The sequence below is a fragment of the Orbicella franksi genome, chromosome 8 (assembly GCF_964199315.1).
Source record: "Orbicella franksi chromosome 8, jaOrbFran1.1, whole genome shotgun sequence".
Classification (NCBI taxonomy): Eukaryota; Metazoa; Cnidaria; class Anthozoa; order Scleractinia; family Merulinidae; genus Orbicella; species Orbicella franksi.
This window is the reverse complement of record NC_138152.1, coordinates 9567605-9590832: the sequence shown is the minus strand read 5'-3', so window position 1 is coordinate 9590832 and position 23228 is coordinate 9567605. Positions and strand designations below refer to the sequence as shown.

General features: G+C 39.9%; 4 protein-coding genes across 4 annotated transcripts; all 4 read right to left on the bottom strand.

Moving 5' to 3' along the window:
• Positions 1-2023: 2023 nt before the first annotated feature.
• On the bottom strand, positions 2024-4886 carry LOC145495319 (fibroblast growth factor 2-like). The gene is made up of 3 exons (XM_081474912.1): positions 3929-4886; positions 2534-2637; positions 2024-2324 (listed from the first exon to the last, which is right to left on the bottom strand). The coding sequence occupies exons 1-3, from the start codon at positions 4044-4046 to the stop codon at positions 2142-2144; spliced, it is 405 nt and encodes a 134-aa protein (XP_081331038.1). The 5' UTR covers positions 4047-4886; the 3' UTR covers positions 2024-2141.
• Positions 4887-5231: 345 nt separating this feature from the next.
• LOC145495318 (fibroblast growth factor 2-like) lies at positions 5232-8179 on the bottom strand. Its single transcript, XM_081474911.1, has 3 exons — positions 7931-8179; positions 6272-6375; positions 5232-6072 (listed from the first exon to the last, which is right to left on the bottom strand). The coding sequence occupies exons 1-3, from the start codon at positions 8055-8057 to the stop codon at positions 5893-5895; spliced, it is 411 nt and encodes a 136-aa protein (XP_081331037.1). The 5' UTR covers positions 8058-8179; the 3' UTR covers positions 5232-5892.
• A 3907-nt stretch (positions 8180-12086) lies between these two features.
• LOC145495801 (uncharacterized) lies at positions 12087-15205 on the bottom strand. The gene has a single exon (XM_081475386.1). The coding sequence runs from the start codon at positions 14816-14818 to the stop codon at positions 13835-13837; it is 984 nt and encodes a 327-aa protein (XP_081331512.1). The 5' UTR covers positions 14819-15205; the 3' UTR covers positions 12087-13834.
• Positions 15206-17352: 2147 nt separating this feature from the next.
• LOC145495297 (extracellular calcium-sensing receptor-like) lies at positions 17353-22278 on the bottom strand. Its single transcript, XM_081474892.1, has one exon. It carries the CDS (start codon positions 21881-21883, stop codon positions 19043-19045), a length of 2841 nt encoding a protein of 946 aa, XP_081331018.1. The 5' UTR covers positions 21884-22278; the 3' UTR covers positions 17353-19042.
• Positions 22279-23228: the final 950 nt, after the last annotated feature.

The window sequence follows — 23228 nt, the reverse complement described above, 5'->3', positions numbered from 1 at the left end:
ACTTCATTCTTATGAGGACGAAAAAACTCGATTAGTTCAACTGATGAGTCCGCCATGTTTGTTTTGAACTTCCCGCGCTCCCGCGTATCGTCCGATAACTCAGCGGTATTTTAGTAGAAAAATTGACCTGTGGTGTATCAATCATATAGTGGTTTTCTGTGTACCTGAGACTTGCATTGCGTTGGGCATCCCTACTGTGTACGATTTTCGCGTCATTAGCGCCTCAAACTCCCTCAAACTAAGCTCGATAGCGAAATAAGTGCCCCTTTTCTCTTAAACGAGCACGGTGACCCCCACTTTTTATTTAATAATTTCAATATCCTCAATAACTGAGAAAAAAATTAGTAGAAATCTGTGGCTACTTTTTTGGCAAATGAAATAAATACTATTAAAGATTGCCAGGATGAGACATAATTTAAAATTAAAATAAAAACGTTCGCAGGCTAAAAAGTTTCCAAAAGAACATGAGCTTTCGGCTGTCGATCTACAGCCCGCCACGGATAAAAATGGAATGCAAAAGGATAAAATGTATGCAAAAACAGGCGAGATAAAAATAATAAGAAGAACAATAGCAAAGTAAAAATGTGTAAATTAGGTGATCATTGTTTAAAAAGAATACTATACTTTTTACTTTGCTTTTGTTCTTCTTGTTATCTTTATCTCGCCCTTTTTGCATATACTTTATCCTTTTGCATTCCATTTTTATCCATCGAAGGCTGTAGATCGACAGCCGAAAGCTAATGTTCTTTTAGAAATTTTTTAGCCAACGAACGTTTTCATTGTAATTTTTAATTATGAAATAAATACTACAGAGGGAGACAAAACGGGCCCAACAGCGCATGTCCAAATTATGGAGGGCTATGTGTACCTTTCACTACTGTATACAGAGTTGCTCATAGTCAATTGTTCCATGAGTGCATACGTATTAAACACAATATAAGGCCCTATGTCAGGTAAAACCCTAAGGAGACCAAATACATCATGGCGGAGAACTCTCGAAATTGAGATGAGACGGGCCTTACATGACCAGAAATGTGGAAGGCGGCAAAAGATCGAAAAATGCAACTTCGTTTTCAGGGCCCTCTCTCTTCCTCGAGAAAACCCAAGGGAGGAAGAGAGAGGACCGTGGGAACAAGGTTAGGAAAGTTGCGAGCTTATACCTCACAAAGGGTTAAGAGGACGAGTGAGTGATTACCCTATATAGCATTTATAACTGAGGGCTATAACTGAGCCAGACGTGAGTTACACAGCTACCCATAGACTGCGAGGCTCTTCGTGGGAAAGAAAGTAGGGAAGGAAGAAAGGAAGAAGAGCCTGCCCGCATCACTTAGAGCCCAAGAAACCCCGCTGATGCGACGCGGAGCGAGTTGTCAGAAATCAGTCAATCAGCGCTGGAACACCAAATATATACGGATTGACACCTTGTCCACGCGATCTGTGTCGCGCTAGAGGATACTGGGGTACCGGATGGCGACGACTAATGCAAAATATAATTTGACAAGGGAGAAAACATATGCCAGAAAAACTCAAACGACTATTGCAAATGTTTCAAAGTCTCACTGAAAATCTTGTCCACAGAAAATGTGTTTTGTCCAGCAAGAAGGGGTTTCGGTATATTATTATTATTATCTAAGTTTAAAACAAGGGAATCAATGTAGGACAAAAATCTTATCTGTCACAAAGAGTCCGGCGTAAACCGTGAGCAGGTAGAGAAATTAAAAGACAGAATACCGTAAATCACAACTGCTGCCAAATTTCGGCTGAGCAAAATAGAACTGCCTTTCAGGATATTCAGAGATCGTTGCTCGAACACTCTCCCACCCCCACCCCCTCTCCTTCACCATTGAACGCCTGTCACGCAGGCTATATTACGTTCAGATGGGAGCGCAGTCATAATTCACTGGTCTAATCAGCCTATTCTATAACCCTGTCTTGAATGTCACTTCGCCATGGGGGAGTTTCTTGGAATCAGGGGCGCTTTTAAAAAAAAAAGACGGTACTCGTCTAGGGAGCGCGTATTGGAAGAAGGGTGCTAAATCGAATCATTACGGTGGCCTTATTAGATCGAGCACGCTTACGTTTATATCTTTTTATTCTTTACAAGTTAGTCAACTTTGTGAATCAGTCGCTGTCCAATCATCTTACAGCAAAGATTCTTTCATGAAACTAACAGCCCTCTGACCGCGTTTAGTTTTGGGCCCAGACTTCGCCTCGCCTTGTTTCGTCAGCGCTAGATACCAGTCAGGATTGAGCATGGATTGATACGAAGTGCACTCGGTCCCACAAATCTCTTTGAAGACACATTCTGGCCGAGATGAGGAGGTCTGTAGAATTTTAAAAAGAGTTACCAAAAAAGTAATGTAATAGGATTGAGTCAGAGCAAGATCAAGACTCAACAAGTATAAAGAAAAAAAAAATAGTACCTTCGAACCCCACCCTTATCAGTGATATTGTTTTTGAGTCTCTACCCAGTTATTCCAAACACTATCGTCCTCTAGACAATTCAATTCAAAACCAGACAGTTCTTACTTACTGTGGTATATAACTCTCCGTTTGCACTCATTGCAATGTACTTTCCTGCCGCTTTTCCTTTTATCCTGACCACACCGGCCTCCATGAACTCCATTACAAGGAAAACTATTGACAAAGAAACACAAGAAATAGCAGCTGCGGCTGGGTCACAATTGTCAGTGTTTCACTGATTCCTGTTTGTGTATTATGGAACAACTGGGACCTGTTGCCTAAGTACAGTGTTAGTTTGGTTCTGAATGGGATGCTAGTGCTGCAGGTTTCTTTTAACAAAGTTACGACAACGACCACTATGCAATATGGCGGCCATACTCTTGCTAATAAGTCGACCGAAACATGCAGCCTTGGTTTACAGCGTACATCTTTGATATTGGACATTCAGGTTATGGTCAATTGACGCCTATAAAAACAAGTACTGGTTTTCGATTGGATCACAGGCTCAAGCTAAGTTAACGTCTTAAAACAGTTGGGCATTGATCTATGGCGAGAAAGTGAAAAACTTAAATTAATCATCTTAGTCAGTAACATAATGTTTGTCTAGCTAGTTTTCTGATTTTCTGATGACTTCGTGCAAAGCATCGATACACTTTAATACTGTAACTGTATAACAAAGCTACCAAAGGACACGATTGCAATGTAGACAATTGCACACAGGTAACCCAATATTGTAACAGGACTACCCAATTTACTTAAGATCGCCTTCCAAGTATTCCATTTTAAAAGAACAGCGCAATGTACGGCGAATGACAAAGAGTGAAAATCATCAACAACGAATTACGATTTTGGTGTTCCACCAAATTATTTAATTAACATTGAAAGCGGAAAACTGGCCGACAATCAATTGGTCAAAAAATTAAGTTCATAACCGTAATCGTGTTTTTCTTTTTCGTGTCTGGTTTCACGTAGACAATGCTATATTTTCAATAACCGTCAGAACTCCTTTTCTTCTGGTTTCAAGAAGTAATACCTGACCTCAGTGAAGTTCACATCAAAAATACATTTTTTTCATTGACACTCGGCCTTTTCGAATGCAAATCTAGATTTCTTGAAACTGAAAACTGCTTAAAGCCATGTAGATTTAAAGAAGTTTTACTCCTAACTGACTATTACGCATTTCCTTTGATGTAAGTTTAGAGAATATCACTCTATATAAAGGCGACATCCCTTCCTTGCTTGATGATTTTCTTTAATCTCCTCACCTGCTTACTTGACAATGTAACAACATCGTAAAGAGAAATAAGAAAATGATCGCTCTCGGAAATAAATGGCTAAAAAATGCCAAGAAAACGTTTCACTTGAGTTTTGGCTGGGTTACAATTCCTAGGCACGAATGTAACACGCAGGCATTCTGTAAGTTATACGTTACATTATAATTAGCGAAATAAATTTCTCTACTCACTGTAAATATCATTTTCGTCCCGGCTTCCCTGTACGCCGTTCTCGTTTACTCTGAGGTAGAAGCCATGACTGCATTTTAAATGCTTCGGTGACGACGTGTAAGGAGTGAAATGAACCATGTCGTTTGTTGTTGTTGTAAGTGGATTTGCGATACGCTGAAGATATTTTGAGTGTACTAGTCTACCTTTATTGCACACCTCGATTAATCGTGACTGACGCTTACCAAGTTAAAAGAATTTCGTTTTCACTCACCCTGCCAATTCCCTTTGCATTTTCAATTTTTTTGGAACGGCACGTAAATTTTTCCTCTACATCGTTTCTTTTGGCCAGCGGCTGCTTATTGAGGAACTTTCTCGCATCCTTGTTGGTACTAAACTAACACTGACGTGCTTAGCATTTGAGACGCCGCCCTAGACCTCAAAAGTGAAAATTTCCTGGTGCCGAGACGGGATATGCCTTTTGCCTCTGTTTCAAAATGACGTGGTCTTTGCCTCGGTTTCAATATGAGGCTCGGCGCAAAAACTATGGCTATAGTCTATGAGCCCTCGACAAAAACTCTTTAAATGACAACAGGGCACGATCGCACACACGACACTTTTAAAAGGGGAATTTCTCCTTGAACGATACCTAAGAAAAAAAATTTCCTGACCGCTCGTGAAGTATGAGCGAAAGACAACTGGCTGGGCCTCGTTGACAAGGAGCTCATAGAAAACCTGGGGACATTGTCCAATTATTAACGCTTACTGACGGCCTTTGTGTACCATCAAATATTTTCTTATATGTAAATTATCGGTGGAGGTGGCTGCCTTGAGACGTGGGTCACGTTTCCTTTTAGTGTCTTACTTTACAAACGCAGCCCTATTTTTGAATAAAAGTCGAAGTTTCCTTCCTTTAAGTTTTCAGACGACAATTACATGTAAAGGACTTGTCATTTGTAGTTTTATATTGGGCTTCTTCCACATGCTATGAAAGCCTCGTTTTTGAAACTGAAAAATGCTTGAGTAATATAATGGGGAAAGGAAGTATATGTTAAATGAGATGATAGGAAAGTGAAAAAATCTACAGTAAAAATGTATTTTACACAAAAAGTACAAGAACGTTTTCGGCAAATGAGTAAAACTAGGCAGGGTGTGCAAAGTTTCAAACAACGTTGCAAATAACTAAGTAAAGTTCTCTACCCCTTTCTCAATAATTCCAACTGAGGTGGAAGTCATTGTTGGAAAGGGAAAACTTTCAGTCTCTTCAAAAACGAGGCCAAATTTGTCACAAAATAAACATGACACATCTTCAACTTTTACCAGATTCAAGACTTCCATGTATATAATATTGGTATATTTTATTTTAGGAACGAATATTCAACCCGTTAACGTTACGCAAGAGCGGAAATTCACTTGACACAAGGAATTAATTCGGTTTCCATGCTTTCAAAATATAGTTTTTACCAAGACATTATATTCTCTTGCTCTCACTCAGAACAATGCAGAGAAATGCGAAGTTATATTGTGTAATAAGATTGTTCCGAAAAATACAGATTCGTATTTCCAAGACTGTCTTTACTTTAATCCACTTCTATTGTTGTCACGATTTATCATCTTCCGTTGCTAAAGGATTTCTGCAATTTTTTACGTGCTGTTCTACAGATAAAATCAAACCCTCCTATAACATAATAATACCTTAGAACTTCTTCAAATATCAGGGGCGGATCTAGGGTGAGGGTGCAAGGGGTGGACAACCCCCCCCCCGGAGATGAGGCCCTCTTCGTATTGGCTTTTAAAATTTGTATACCTCACCAGTCAGTTACGCCATTCCTTAGTGGTGCACCCTCTCCTAAGAAAAATCCTGGATTCGTCCCTGAATATCATCTATTTTAGTTATACTCTAGTCCAACTAAAATAAAGTTATTGCGCTATTAGCATTATTAAATGCACCAAGAATTTAATATCGAGCGGGAAATCTATTAGCAGATTAAACTCTTCTTGATAAAAATTCCACGGCTCTCTGGCCGGATACAGCTTTGGACCCAGGCTTTGCTCTGCCATCGTTTGTCAGTGCAAGAAACCAGCCTGCGTGAGGCTTAGACTCAAATGAACTGTAGCCATTCGTGTTATGATGTTCTTTAAAAAAACAATCTTCCACCAAGCAGCTCTGTTGAAAGTTAAGGACATAGGTTAAGTTAAATGATGTAGATTCGATCGAGCGAGAGAGCGAGCACGCGAATGAGTGAGGGAAGAAACGAAGGAAGGGAAGCTGGGTGACCGCGCGCGCGTGCATTAATTCGCGCGCGTTGCGTGCGTGTATAACTAAATCCTCATTGGCATTAATCATTGACATCATTGATACTTACGTAGGTCAAGAGGTTTCCTTTACTGTCCATCCCGATATATCTATTAGATACTTCTCCTCGTAACACAATTTCCCCTGGCGCAACAGATATCATTTCAAGGGTAGCTGCAAATCAATTTTAGAATAAACATTTCTCTGTCAACGGCTCTGGCAAAACGAAGTCAAAGATAAATGTAAGTTGGTAAACTTGTGTGTACTTCAGCGCGACCCCGTTTGGCAGCTTATGTGTGTACATCTATGCTAGCTTTCCAATGCAACGAGATCTAAAAGTTTATCTTGATCTTTAACTCAAAGCGCTGTCAGACAAGCAAACTCTTCTCAAAATTCTTTTGCGATACAATTAAGTTGCCAAAGAAATTGCTTAGCGTGTTGAAAACACCCTTGAAAAATGAGAACATTCATGAAACATACAGCAAGCGCTACAAGCTCAAATCTTAGCAAGAAAATCTTTGGCACTGCTTATGCGCGGTGTTTTCTTATAAAATATTTATTTATCATATAAAAATATAAAACAAATAGAGTCCATGATATGTTGCCGTGCGTCTGTTCAGTAATAGATCACAGATGACGACAAAATGTGGAAAGAAGATCAGTGCACAAGCGGCCAAATCCGTCGATCCGAAAAACTATTCACGCCCCTCAATTCACCTCTCGCAAGATATCAAGATATAGATCAAGGTCTTATGCCTCTTATTAATTGGCCTAGTCTAAGGTAGGTCAGGGACGTAGCCAGTGTTAGGCAAACCGAGGCACTTGCCTTAGCCTTTTCTTTTTGTTTTTGTTTTTGTTTTTTTTTTGCTTTTGTTTTTGTTTTTTTCGTTTTGGTTGTTTTTCTTTTTAAAGGGGGAAAGTAAAACATTGCTAAATACCTAGGAAAAGAATTTGACCACAGACATTACTTCACTTTCTGGGTAAGGCCCTGTAGGGCAGGCCTTTCGTAGCAGTAAGCCAGACATAACAGTGTTTTGAAGTCACTTAACATTACAGTCGATCACTGATTTTTTTTTAATAAATAAATTAATTCAAAACTTCTCGTCAAACCACTCGTCTGCAAAATTGTTTCGCCGCGCCCAGATATCGAATTTTCCCAATATAACGTAATTGCTATCAGACTATATTCCAAATGACAAACACATATGCATTTGAAAAACATAGCATTTGAAAAAAAATTATTTGATGCCTAATATTTTCACCTTTGCAACAACCCTAGCGCGACTTTAACTTGTCTTGCAAGATTGTCACGTGACTCTCTCAGAACCGGTGTGATCTTTTTCAGTCCAAAAGACGGCCGAGATGTAATGTGGCCTTACACAAACTGGTATACCTGTTGAAAGTGTTTTCACCTAATTAAGACAAACCTTCCTAGTCATCATAATTCTCCACAAATTCTTAAGGACTTTATGAAGAGAGAACTCCTTTCCCCTGGTTATTTACGTCGAATCTTCGACACAAGTTGTGAACAATACAAACCGGCAAGCATAAAATGATCGAAAATTAAAACTTTAAAACCTTGAAGCCGGGCTAATTTGTTTATCCTGGATTAAGCTCTGATCTTTCATTAGCGAACTTAGTAGGAACAATTGCACTCGTTGTTTAAGACCTGTTGGTTTACAGTGTGTACGATACATGTGTGTGTAGTAAACAGAAGAATTAAACTTACTATAAACATCACCGATTCGTTGTTGACTCCCCTCAACTGTGTCATCTGTTACTCGCAAAAAGAACCCGTGACGGGAGATCAATTGCGTCTTTCGGGAGACGTTTGTTGTGGGCTGAAGAGAAGTCATGGCCGGCGCTGCGATCTGTACACAGTTTCAGGCAGGGCCTTTCACTTTCAAGGGTGAATATGCAAAGTTTATTGGTGCAAACCTAACAGATTCCTCTTAGCCGTCAAAGCTGCCCAATTCATTTTCTGTGCATTACTTCAATCACCAAAATAAAAACCCTGGCGCCTTCCCATGAAATTGTTTTAACCAGTATGTCTACAACCGTTTGCTGTAACCTTTAGTGGAAATTACAGTACCTTGGAAAACAATTAAGAGCTTTTCCTGCGTTGTCTGAGATAAAATCTTTTCTTTCGACGTTTTATTTAAGGGTGGTTAATTTGCATGTTGCATCAGTTGATCAGTCATGCGTGCGAGTATTGGGACGGTGGAATTTCAATTAGATGTAAAAATAGTTCACAGATGACTGTGACTTTAAGAGGACACTTACAATATCGTACAGGAGTTGATATCGATGACATTACACTGAATTGCATGAGACTTCAGACTTGACAAGCGGTTTGATCGATAAGTTAGGAATGTGCGAATCTGACACTCTCCAGAGGCCGTGTGATGTCATAAAAGCATTATGTCAAGCGTTAGCAGGATGGGAGTGCCTGGGTAATAGTACTTCGTCACAGCTTTGCCTTTGGGTCTCTTTCTTTCTGAAATCTCTGTTAAAAATGGCTAGCTCCGTGAGCGGGCAAGATGAACCAAATACTGTGATGTGATTGGCTATCCTAGCGGGCAAGATGGCACTATTTGACCCGCTCGGAATTTTCGCTCTGTCCCGCAGGAAAAATTTCCCCGAAATCCATATAATAAATCCCTTATTGACCAGGCATGTAAAAAAAATGTAAAGGGTAATGTAAATCTTTTTATAGTGGCCATGCACTTAGCTATACAAGCACTAAGCTTAGCTAGTTTACAGGCATGCCACTAAAACAAAGGAAACAAATATTTCAAATAAAGGTAACATAGTTAAAAATCCCAACTGGCAGGAGGCAGACCAGTTGGCTATTTAGGTCAAGATGGCACAGTGCGTTCGTTTGTTGCAAGTTTACCTCGACTCCGTGTCGGTCTATAAACATGGATGTCCAGCCATCTTGACCTCACGCTTGGTCAATAACCCATATTTATCAGTTAAATTTTCGGCGATTTCTCGGCTACCGGTTAAAACTTCTCAGTTATCACTAATTTCTGCAGATCTCAGATCTTTGCCATCAGTAATTAAAAAGTTTGACTAATTTTCAGTTATCAGCTGAGCCCCGTTATGCCCTCACACGCGCATGCGCACATTCCCCGATAGCGATCATGGCGACTAACGGGGAAGTTACGCGAATGGAGATTTGGAAAGTGCTGAGCACAGCATCGAAATTGAAAACCGTCAAGAAAACACAAATACAGGGAGCGGAAAAAGAACAAAGCATCAAATAAAAATGCGCAGAAAACATTCAGTCCATTAAGCGTCTTAGTCTCTCTATGTTATTTTAGCAGAGTGGATCACTTAATTTAATTTGATCCTCTGTACCCTGCTGAATTGATGGTTCTAAAACCAGTTGTCTCTGTTTGTTTGTTTCCTATTTAGACTGGAACTTGTCGCGTTTTGATCATCGGAAGGACTTGGTTTAATCACACTAGATTGTCTGGATTACTCTATTTCGAATTAATTACCAGGGCCGGGTTAGGATTAGCGAGAATTTTGATTTCAGTTTTGTAGTTTTTCGCTGAGGTTTCCTGTTCGTGGATTGTCTAGGTTAAAGGAGCTACGTCATGGTTTGCGCGTCTCGAAAAGTTTAACCTAAAATTTTTCAAGTTCGTCGTTTGTAATCCGTGTCAATCTTGTCCATCCCTTACCATCCTTGTTCATTTGTGGTTTACTATTATTTCTTAAGTGTTTTTTCACCTTAGTAAATTATTATTTTCAGGTTTCATTCAATTTAAAGGTAATTTTGTACGTCCAAAATAACACAAAATACCATGACTAAGCTATTTCGAGTTAATTACCAGGAAGAATATAAAAGCAGAAACTGACACAACGTAGATGATTTTTTTGAAGGTGTACTATATTCCGGCTGGCCAAACCAGCCTTCTTCAGGTACAATGAGAATTTTACATTGGGACAGCATATTTTCGTACTAGTTGACAGTGGAAATTAAAGATGAGCATATGGTAAAATAAAATAATGAAATAACATAATAAAAGGAAACAATTAATATGTTTCTTCGCAGATGTTCAGACCGTCGCGATCAATTGTTCTGCCTTTTTGAATCAAAAAAGCTTCCCTGGCCCTACGGATGGAGTCTCGGTTGGAAAAGATTTTTTTCGATTGGGATTAATTGCATGTCGTTAGCAGTGTTGTTAGAAGAGGACAGGAAATGTTCTGTGGCTGTAGTGGGTTTAGATTTGTTGTTACCAGGAGTTAGGGTTATCTATGGTACGGCGGTGTTCATTAAATCGGTCTTTTAAACGTCGTTTCGTCTCTCCTATGTATTGTAAATTACAGCGGTTACATTGAACAGGGGCTCCCAACGAATCGTTTCGGTAAATTATCTGTTCGGAAGGCTTTAAATCCCCTGTGATTTTCTTAAGAGAATTGCCACCTCGAACTTTAGTGATATGAGAAAATGTCTGTTGTTTTCGGATTGTTAAAAATGTCGTTTTGAGTACCGAAAAGGGGTCAGCTATCATTTTCGGAAAGGCGATAAGACCTAAGGTTTTCGGGAAATGGACAAAAAAGCCCTAATAAATTCGAGAATACTCAAGTTCCCCTAGAATAACTGAACAGATAAAAAATTTTTAGCGCAACCTAAGTTACCCTACAGAGCTTTAAAAGTACTCCAGAAAGCCTAAAACAGCGTTTAAAAGCATTCGAGAGAAAACGGCCGTTGGGTGTCCCTAATTGAATCATGTAGATGAGGTTTTTAGTGTCACAGGTCAGATTAGATTTTTATGGGGTGCGTTTCCTCAGTAGAAAAGATGGTATATGTGGTAAGCTCGTGAGAAGGGTAGGGACAAGTAGCACAGTTTTTGCCACAACGGAAAGAACTAGAAGGAAGTTGGGGATTGGCAGAATTAGAAGAGAGTTAAGCTGTATCTACAAAGTCACGAATGTTGGGGGAGTGTTTGAAGGCTACAACAGGCAAATGCTGACAAACGTCTTTGCAGCGGTTTGGCGAACCAAAGCGTTTATATGAAGAAAAGTTGTCCCGCTTGCCAGCGTTACCCTACCTGCCGAGGCGGGACCGTGAACTCGCCCACCCGAGTTGTCTCGGTCCCCTGAAACGAGTTCGCGATCCTCTTGTAGACGGTTGGTTGAATTTTGCAAAGAAATGAGCTAAAAGTTACCTCGGCCAGGGTAACTCGGGGTGTCTTGGGTATCCGGGGCCGAGACCATTTAAATGGGGCCTGAGGCAGTAACGTAATTTTTCGTTTCAGAAAAGAAAGCCACGCTAGTGTTAGTTCTGGGTGTTGAAGCGAAACAATAGATATTGAATATTGCTTTAATATCATAACGGAAAATTGAGTATTGCTATAAGATCATACATTAAGGACTGAGTATAGTGTACTTCGTTTTTCAACTCAGAAACAAAGGATGTCTGTCACCGCAAAACAAATCAAGACGAAATAAGCTAACACGAAATACAAATTATCCGTGAACTTCCGGTTACGAAATAATGAACAGTAATGCAGCGTAGAAAATCACTTTTAATCGCTCTTTTGTCTATCGTAATGCGCGAATAACAGGATCCCGGGGGCGGGGGGAACTCTCAGAAAAATTGGGTGGGGGAAGGGTGGGGGTGTGCGGCTCGCTTCCCAAAATTGAGACCACAATCTGCGATTTTCTCTATCCTGATTTATGACTAGACCAAAATTCGATACCCCATTTTAGACCTGACCCTTAGTTGGTTTGTTCCGTAGTTCAGACCGATGTTAAAGGGATTGTAAAGGGCTCTTGTTGATGGTCTTTTCGATTATCATGAAAAAGTAGTTTCTTGTAAAGAACATACCCAATTCAAGACTAGAGTGCAAAAACCATACCCTATTCAAGACCAAAATGGCCAAAATCGGTCCGCTGTTTATGACCTAAACGGCTAAAAACCATACCCTTTGGGGCTGCACATACGTACCTATATAGCCCATATAAGGGAGTGATCCACGACTTCTTTCAGGTGTTAATCGCTCGTTCATTGATTTGACATGGTAATGACAAGAAGAGTTCACTGAAAGGAGTTTATTACTTTTATAGCAGCCTGGCTAATATCAGCACTACTTTTAAGGTCGTCTAACAAACTATTTTAAGCTGGAAACTAAACTAACGACGCTATAAATACGACCCATAGGGGAGCACACTCCCGAATACCGCGCAGTTATACATACAGTATATATAAATACTATTCACAAAGTCTTTTTTCCCAGATTAGGAACTATTTTCGCCCAAATTAACGCGAAAGCAAACGTAAGAATAAATAAAATAAAACTAGATACCAATCCGGAAATTCCAGTCGAATTTGAAATATTTCCCCAGGAAAGTTGTCGCTTTATCCGTCGCATCTGACACTTCTAAAAAAGCTTGAAGTGAACAAGTTTTCTTTCTTTTCAAATGTCTCATTCTATACGAGATCTAACGCTTTTTATCAGAACACAAAAACGACATGGTTGCTCCAAAAATGCAGAAACAAAATCACTAACATATTAATTTAGCAAGCGACCAAAACAGAACCCCAGATTTTTATTATACAAAGAAAAATAAACATAGGATTTAAAAATATACGTTTATATACACATTCTTGCCTAACTATTCTCGTTTGCGGCTAATTTAAGCATTTTTCAAAAGCGACAATAATGCGTTTTCATAGCCATTATAGATATATTGGAAAAGAACTTTCTATTATGTGTATATATTTCTTTAAAGTACAAATTTCATTTTAGGCGTTATATTGTACATAAAACCTCTGTAACACGGACACCAAACTACAGGGGTAGAACGCATTCTCCGTGTAACGGAAGTGTCTGTGTCATAGAGGTCCCTAATATGGATGTGTGCGTTTTAAATATAGAGGAAGCTGTAAAGATACCGATAGTTAAGGTTCAGCTTTATTTATTTCTGTTTAAAGCCGGCGCGATGTATAAAGAATAGCCGGAGGCGAAACCGAAAATTCTGTATAACCAGTTACAGACCGACTCCGAAAAACGCTTATAACAATTTCAACAACGCATTATATGGTTATAGTTATTTGGTAATTCCGAGAGCATTTTATTTTCACGATTAGATAAATTACGTTCAGTGGCAAACTACGCCGAGATTGAAGTCACGGCGAATGTTTTTTTCCTTTTATATAGAATTTCCTACAGTGCAAATATTGGCATGTGTACTATTAAAAACCTCCATTCTTTTGTCTCTTCATCTCTTTGACATATAATAAATCCAATTCTGTTCGAGAATTATTTATACATTTTGCAATATATTCTTTAAAGAAGAAACTGATCTAAAGCGATACTTAGTAAAAAGCCTTAACAACCGTCCTTAAAAATACCGCACCATCTTTTCTGGCGCGTTTAAACATGTTAAGAACACCTGCTTGTTAGAATAACTTTCCGCTAGCCAAAACTGTCAGCAGAAGCAAAGAATATTCTGAAAATCTCGACAACGGGGCTTTTCAGCTAAGCGTTTTCCCACCGCAATTCGACAAATATCCTTTCGCACGGTGTTCCTCGCAAATAATTTAGGACCCGTAGCAAAACCGTTTAATAAAGTCACAAAAGCACGTCGTTTGTAGCAAAAGGTAAACATGACTAATTTATACAAAAACCTCTTTCTCTTCGGCATAACCGGCTGTTTTCAAGTTAAGCGTTTCTTGAAGCTCGTAACTTCCCTCATTTCGTTTCTTAAGGCGATGAACTAAGAAAACAAGCAGTATTACGGCGCAAGCCGCACCAGCGAGCAGCGCCACAAGTATTTCGATCGTGACAAACCCAAATAAAGTTTTTCGGTCTTTGTTTTCTTCCGGCGGAGGATCTTTTTGGTTCTGTACATCGCCGTCGCCTTTTGTGGTAGTTTCGATTGTCTTGGATTGTTCTGTCGCGAGCCCTGTGGGATTCACATTCGTCGAGCGACTAACCAAAACACGGGAAGTTTCAGAAGCTATCACCAGAGATGACAACGACGGCGAACTTTTTACGGTCGCGGTGTCGACTGTGTTGACGGCTCTCATATATGGAGTACTGTGTAGCGGATTAGTAACAACAGTATTGCTTGAATTTCCATCCCTTCTCGTTGTAGGAGCTATATTAATCGTGGTGTTACCCGAAGGAGCGCTCGTTACAAAACCCACCGAGGCCGACGCTGCGGCGTTCGCTGAAACGGTTTGACCAAGCGCACGTGTAGCACTTGTGGTGCCATTTAACTTTGGCCCACTGCTCGAATTTCCTTGTAAGTTCAAATTTTCATCATTTCCGTCAGCAGGAGCTGATGGTTCGTCACTCTGCACGTATTCTTCTTCGTCGCCACTTCCCAGACCGTCTGTTTCTTTTTCTCCATCTTCATCGTCAACGGTGTAACCGGAATATTTTTCCTTCTCGCCATCTGTTTCTCTTTTCGTTCTGATTTCGACGTACGGTTCGTCAGGAAACTCTTCGTCTAAAGTCACTATTTTGTTTTCCTCTCCGCCTACCTTATTTGTCTTTTTTTCGAGTGCAGCATTGTCGGCTTCAATTTTAGCGACGTCGCCTTCAAAACAGCCGTAAATTATCAGACTGGAGATGACAAACCGAAAGAACTTCATGTTAAACTCCACTCTGGCGAAAAACAGTGCCGCAGATTTGAGTTTTAAACGCAATAAAGGGTCACGATGAATCCATCGTTTGTACACGGCTCTCTTCTCTTAATCCCGCTCTTGGCCAGATGTAAGTCAGTTCTGTGTCAAAAGCTTGATTTGTCTGCGTTGACGAGAACAGTTCAAGAGTTCGTGTATGTGTTGTCAACTTCCTCTCGCGAAATTACCCTCTTTAGCCCTAGCCCGTGTTTACATTCTGCGGTTACCTGCTGTGGCTGTCGGAGCGAAAAATTGTCTGAGTGAGAGCCAAGTGTAACTCAATAGCTTCGGCATCGTTCGCATACAATAGAGAACGTTTTCAGTTGTGCCTTGACAATAGACAAGCTGAATTTATCATTTTTCTGTCAAAATAATGACAGGTCTTTTTTGCGTTAACACCTGAAATGGGCGGGCATGGAAACTTCTTTTTTATGCTAATTTATTGTTCTTCAGTGTCCAGTGACTTTCATAATTTTACGGAATCTTTCAATATATTCATTTTTAGTCTCTAAAAATCACTTCCCTTGCTTAAATCGACCGTATTTAGTTTTCTTTGAAAACAATTCAAACAAATCTGTTTTCGCAACGCTATAAAAATTTAAAATCACTTTTTTTTTTACGATAACATCGCGGAAAAAAAGTAATTCTTTGGATTTATTAGTATTACACATGACAAACCTTGAGGTTACTATGGAAAGAAAAACGCCGGGAAAAAATTAAAATTCCTTTGAAATAATGCCAAGGCATATTAATTGTGAGTTTGCATCTTAAATGACCGCCAAAAATAATTAAACTTCTACGAAAATTTAACTCATTTGCAGATCTTGATAACATGTTCACAGTGCCTTTAAAATTCAATCTCGTGCCAAGGCCGCAAAAATTGTAAATAATTTATGCCATGATTTGTGGAGACTTTACAACCACTAAATTATTCTGAATGTGTGATTTTATGTAATCAGTTCGTCGTAAAAGGCATATAATTTTCATTACAGTTCCCTTTCTTTGTCATTCGTTTCACTTTGTGTTAAGGGTTTTTGTTTCTAAATAAATTGGCAGAGTCAATAATTTACATGGTTCTTAATTTCGATATCTCTTGGTCACTTTTGAAACTGAAATCACCTGCCCGCCAAACTTCATGACAGCATGCAAACATGTCTAAATTGTAAATAAAAGCTACCCGCCGTACTAAGTGGACTTTTGACGCCAGTTTGCTAAATACTTCACATTCGTGCCAATTAAAAAGCGCAGTATATCCATTGGCTCGGCGCAGTTGCTTGAAGTATTTGGACGTATCAGAGCAAAGAGTATCTTTTCAATTACAGTCCACGCACCGTTAGTGATCTTTGTTTGGCTTTACAGTCTTTGTTTCTCAGTTAAAGGAGCTCGGTCACGGAATTTTCAATAATTTTGGCCGCGTGCAAAATTACCTTTAAATTCAAGGAAACCTGAAAATAGTAGTTTACTAAGATAGTAAAACACCAAAGAGATAATAATAACCGTAAAAAAACAAGGATGGCTAAGGATGGAGAAGATTAACACGGATTACAAACGACGAACTTGAAACATTTACGCTAAACTTTTCAAGATGCGCGAACTTGCGCAAAGTCAGTTAAATAGTCAATTCGCACGTGCTTTCTCTTCAAAGGCGATTTTCATTTACCACACGTTTCTTCAGTGACAGTTTTTTTTAAGAGAAAATTTGCGATTGGTTATAGCGCAGGCCAACCACTCTGGCCAACTTAGAGGTCAATATCGTTCGAGGATGTGGCCAAGGATTTAATAAAAAAAGCAATGTCCCGTTGAAAAGGTCACGGAAAAAAAGGATGTCTCTCACAAACGGGCAGTCCAGAACATTCCAAATATTGTACAATCTGATTGGTTAAGAGAGCGGTCCAAAATTGAACGATATGATTGCTGAAATCTGAGACCTGCGAACGAAGATTCACACTCGACTAGCTTCGACTGACTGAAGTGTCTCAAGCGAAGAATTTTTACAAGATTAATATTAATATTGATGCTTAGTCTTTACTCACACATTTTTGGTTTTAACCGAGGTCAAAGTTATTTATCAACGTTGGTTATGCCGCAAAATTGCACAAAAATGTTTAGAAATCTTACTTTTGTTATACTTTGACATCAGACTAAGTAAAGGAAGAGAGCAACAATTTTTTTTTCGTTACAAAAAGCAACTTTTGACTTTTTTGAGAAATTGCGGGCAACGTTTTGGGAAATCTGGAGCAACTTGTGGAAAGCCCTAGCTCCGTTTCCCCAAACGGTACTTCGCCCAATTTAACTCATTTACCGCTATTTGACTATAAAATTCCTCTTACTTAGGCGCCAAGAAAACCCTATGAAGAAAACCTGGGCCAAACAGTACCTTAAACTCTTGCGGACACGTTCGTCCCAGGCTCTCTTATGTTTGCTCTTTAAACGTGTTTGGAGAAGTTAACCTATTCCGATGTCTCTTAGTGAAATAAGTAAGGTACGCAGTGGATCCTGTCTGATCATTTTAAAATGACAAATAAGACGTTTATTGAACAAAAATTGGTAATATGCTTATTTACATTCCGTTTAAGAACTTTTCAGTTAACCATTTCCGAGTTCGCTTGTGCCTCCGTTTCAAAACGAGTCTTGGTGTAAAACCTTTTATATCGAAATCAGTTCGATTTGCATGGAAAGGAACCTGTAGGGGGAACACATTTTCGCACAGACTCCGCGTTTCGACACTGAGGCAAAAGGCACTCGGAAATGGCCTATTCGAATATCTCTATGTCTACATGCCATTCGATATGAAAAATAATTAGGCTTATCAAAATTGGACTCTGCCAATGAACTCAGCCAATATTTGCAAATTGGACAGCATTGTGGTCTTTAATTATTTCGTTTTACCTAGAGACTATGGTACGGGAAACAAATAATCGTATGAAATTCCGGGTTGTGATGTAATTACAGTCAAAACTATCTATAGCATGTTTCACCCGTACTACATAAAAATAGATATTTAAAAAACAAAGATATGCTTTAAGAAAAAAATAATTCTTTCTTAATAAATAATCACTTTTACCAGTAAACATTTGAGTCGCAAACTTAGCGTGTAAGAGACAAAATTGGCTGATTATACTTAAACTTGGCCATGAACGTTAACTTTTAGTAGAATGAAAAAACTATAACTCAGGTTAATTTTAAGAAGATATTTTACATCCCTATGTCAATCGAAGGAGAAAAAAATAAGGCCAGGCTCATGGCTCTCAGTATTAATTTTAACTCTGGTTACTGTAGCATGAAGCGACTTGGAGTATTTCTACTCCTCCCTGGACGGGGCCGTCGCAGGTTATTACCAAACATTCTGTCAAGTTTTCCTAAACAATTCGCCGATACATATGCATCGATCTGGGTGGAGAGAGGCACTGTAAGAGTGAAGAGTCTTGCCTTAGGACACAAAGCAAATCAACAATAATGGTTTGATTTCGTAAACGAATCACACGATAAATGACAGATGACAAGGACTTATAAGGATAGAAGATGGCTAGAATGCTAATGAATTGCTATATTGTTCTATATTGCAAATGCGAGGCTTACGTTGACGGAATTCCTGTCAAATCTTTACACTTAGAGCAGCTTCTCCTTGTTGTTCTTTTTCGCCCTTGCGCGGGCATTTTTCTTCTCGCACGTTCTTTCGAGCACCACACGAAACGAACGCTCGTGGACTAGAAAATCTTGTTGTAGCAAGGTCTAGTTTGCCACAATTGACAGTTTAGCGCGCTAGCCTGGTGATAGTACAAATAGCACATGCTATTTATGCAACTACAGATACAAACATCCAGACCACACAAGGGGATAACTATCCACCAGATAAATCACGTATCTAGGGGTCGAGAGTTCATAACAAAAATACGCGACCCATTGCAGAGTGTTATCCACTGGATGGCGTTATCCACTCTTCGAACAACTGGTTCCAGGTATGGCGACGCCTTATTTAAGTCTGATCGTCTTCAAGGTTCATTAGACGAGACGAAAGTACATCAACAAGGCGTCCCCTGCTAGTTTGAATTCGTAGAACACTGTGTATACCTTTCAATGATTTTAATCGTGTGGATCCAACTCGACAAAGTTGATTACAAGACCAGCTTGTCTGCGAAAGAACTACGTAAATTTGCTTGAATACGAAGAGTGTTTTAGTAAGTGATGCTTCCCTCATACAACTGCAGAAGCCAGTACTTCACTTATGCTGCTTATTTCGTCCTCATTAGCTGTCCCCGTTTCTTTTCCTTTGATTTGTTTGGGGCCATTATCAGTAGCTACCTTCTCTTCTGTCAATTCGTTAATAGGCGCTGTGCTATCACGTGACAATTGGGACGTCGTTCTTCCATTGGTCAAACCGAAAGTGGCGCCATGATTCACGTGACCCTGGTCTTGACTCAACTGGGTTTCTGAGGTGGCCTGGTTAGGAGATGGTCCCGGACGTGTGACGTACTGGTCAACCGTTTCGTGATTGGTCACTACTGTGTTTATTTCTGATTTGAAGAAAATAATATACAGTTTAGGGATAAAAACACAGCCCATACAGGCAAACACTGCGAAGAACAACGTGAAAGCGACCACAAGGATGCGGTTGTTTCCCACAACAAAGCGATACGTCGGAATGAAGGCTACGAGAAGAATGCAGAGAGCAATGGTGGAGAAACTCATCGACTTCGCTTCGTTGAAATTGTCCGGTAAACGTCTCTCGCGGAACGCTAACAAAGTTGCCAGCACAAGAACAACAATAGGAAAGGAAAAGGCGATGATATGAGCTACGGGAAAGCTCTCGTAACACTCAAGCAACCGAGTGTTGTCGTCCTGGTTTTGATACCGAACCACGGACAGTGACGTCGCCTGCCAAGCGATTATCAAAACAGCTTGAAGCAGAACTACCACGCCAACCTCAAGGAGCTGTAAATAAGCCGTGCGCATGTCCGTTAGATGCGAAACCGCTGACTGGAGCAACTGCGTTGCAGTCTTTGACTTGGCAAGAAAAAAAGCTGCGTAAAGGACGAATATGATGAGAAGTAGGACACTTGCCGCGATACAGGAACCATCAGTTGGTTTTATAGTCACTTGTGTAATGCTCGTGATAAACGACAAGTACAGTGTGATAAAAAACAAGATCAACAGGTATGGGCTCGACCACATAATAACAGGCGTGTTCCGTTCACGGAGGAAAATAACTGCCACAACGGTCAACACAGCAATACCAACACAACTCACGGTTATAATGGAAATTCCCGCGGGATCCGAGGACTTCGTATAGACTACTTCACGTACGATGCACTGTGTTCTCTCAGCGTTTGCATAATGCGAGTCATCGCAAACCGTGCAAGACAAGGAACCCGACTTAAAGCTGACGGTGCCCTTGTCACATTTTTGACAGTTCCAGCAGCATTCTGATTGGCCGACGACTCGCTCGCCGGGTTGACATTCGCGGAAGCAGGTCGACAGTGGTTTTCTTCCAGAATTCCACTTGATTAAAGTTTCATTAACACTAAAACTTGATTGTTGGTTATTTTTACTCCAATAACCCACGTCAACATATTGAAAACGGTTTTCATTGTTCAGCTGAAGATTCCTTATTACATAGTCACTGGCAATTCGCTCGCCATCTTTGTCAAATTGGACCTTGTTGTAATCAACTCCCAGAAATTCGACGCTTGACGCAAACTCGAACAGCGTCTCTGGTGTAATGGGCAGAGTTAAGTTCGGACACCGCCCCAGAGGCCGCGATGCATTGCAAGTTAAAATGTCGTGTATTGCGTGAGCAATGACGAAAACAGCGTCAATAACATTTGCAACGAAGTCTTTACCAAGTTCGTGGTCAGGGGGGAGCACTGCATCAAGATTACACGTCTTCTTAAGTTGTAACGGTTTAGAGTCTGAATTAACTGCCGCGTTTTGGAGAACTTCACAATTCAAATTTTCCTCCAAGTATCTAGTAAACCACGAGTTGTTCTGCGACAGCGCATCGCGAATCGACAATTCTCGAACAAACCTTTCGAACTCTTCCACTTGCTTGGATCTTATAGAGAAACTAAACAGCCCCTCTAGCATAGCCTCGCTAACGTTCATGTTGGCAAGCTCGGAACTGAGCGAATTCCACCCATCGCTCGTCACCCACGTGCGATCTGTAAGCTCCATTTTTTCCGCCTGTTTCAACAATCTTTCTCCCTGTTCGAAGTAACTGAAAACAACCACAACTTTGGCTCGTTCTGTGCTTTTTAATCGAAATAGCGTGTCTTCGATTTGCCGATCAGCGTTCGGCGAACCAAATGCAATGTATTCGTCATTAGCAATGCACACACTCAAGTTCTTGGCAGCGGTTTTGAACGCTGCAGCTCCCATTTTTCCGTAGTCGTCGTCGCTTGCGATTAGAAACACATAATTCCATTGAAAGTGATGAACAAATTCTGCCATCGCCTGAGCTTGATATTCGTCAGAGGGCACAGTTCGAAGAAACGAGTTATAGCGTGTCTTGTCACCAAGAATGCGACTCGTTGAGGCATAACTGATCTGAGGTATACCGTACAAGCCCAGCAATCTGGCCACAGGAATGGAAATCCACGACACGGCTGGTCCTATTACCGCGGAAATTCGCTTATCGCCCGGGCGGGCATCAGTGGCGTTTTGACAACAATCGTCGTGGCCTTTGCAAATCGAATTGGGACGATATTTCGACACGATCTGAATTGCGTAACTCATCGATTTCGGGATGCTCTCGCATGTGTTCTCGATTTCGTAACCAATGGTTTTGTTTGGTAAAAGTGAAGTCGAATTGTTGATCTTGTTCACTGCGTAGAGCATTGCCATCATCCACGCGACGCCATTTGAAAACAAACGTTCGCATTTTCCACCGTCTTGCGTCGTTATCGGAAATAATCCTTTTAGCATTATATCTCCATTTTTCCAAATCCACTTGTGTTCATCGCCGTGTTTATGAAATTGCTGATATGTAAATGAAAAGAGAGAGACGAAGAAAATAACACAGCAGCCAGAGCTCCACATTGTCTCGAATCCGCACGTAAATGCTCTGTTCAAAGTTGTGAATTTGCTACTGGTAAAACTAATTGTTCCCACAAATGGAAATTACATCGGGCGAGCAATGTTTTTTAATTTGTCCGGTTGAATCGCTCCAAGTACAGCTGTTTTTAGGCACGGAGTCCGAACAATAGAAGCGAACAGATATTCAGAAATGTCATGTCATGTCATCTTTTCAATATGTACATACATATAGACGTCTGTAACTGCATGTAAAATTCGATTAGTTGATTAACCAACGGACACTGCTAATCTTTTTGTCCCTGTTCTAAAACGAAAATTAAAACTGAAAGGAAAGAGTCCTTTTCACCTTTTACAGAGCAGCGAGATGATGACTAATTAAAAGCAAAATTTGAATAGTCAAAAAATCATGCTTTCAAAGAAGACAAACTCTCCAGTGTCAATAGCAACCGAATAACGTCGATCTGGGTCGACATAATGCAAATATTGACCACAGTATTTTCTTAATCTAAATCATCCCAGAACAGCAACAGAAACAAAACAATACAAACTACACAGAAATTGTTTCGAGGATAATTTGTGCCAGCGATGAATCATTTGTGTATTACAAAGACAACCAACACAAGCTGGTCAAGAGGTGGTAGAATGAAACGACGCCATCTTTTTTTTTTTTGTTTTTTTGTTTTTGTTTTTTTTTGTTTTTTTTGTTTTTGTCCTTTTGTTGCTCATTGTTCTACGTTTTTCTACCCCCTTTGATTAAATAGTCATGACAACATGCCAAAAATAACCTTGTACGTGCTATGAATTTTCACGAAAGAATTAAATAGCAGTTAAAATTTTCGTTCAAGCGGGAAAATGCACTTCAGCGAAACTACTAACGAGCCCTCAGTCAAGCGTTTGAATTTCATTATTTTATAATTACCACTAAAAAAAAGTAAAAATAAAATAAATACGGTGAGCCATACATCAAAACAATTATGCGTGTGTGTCTAACACACGTCAGGCTTTAGTCAACACGTCTTTACCAGTGACGTGCGACTCGCCTTCTGTTCCATCAACCAGCGGCTTGATCAGAAGAGAAAAATATGTTGTGTAACGCGTAACAATTATACCCAAAGACGTGTCAGGCGAAAGTTACTGGTTCTTCAAGAAGGCAATACGTTTAAAGAAGTTGTTTCTCGAGGAAAGATACATAAGAACGTTTTTGGTGCTTCTTTTGAAATGGCATTTTATTTAATTGTAAAATTCACAGCTGCTGTATATTATTACATTTTGCAAAGTGAGCAGAAAAAATTTCAAGTTGTCAAGGAATGAAATTGATATTTATTTCAGTGTCTGGACCGTGCCTCTT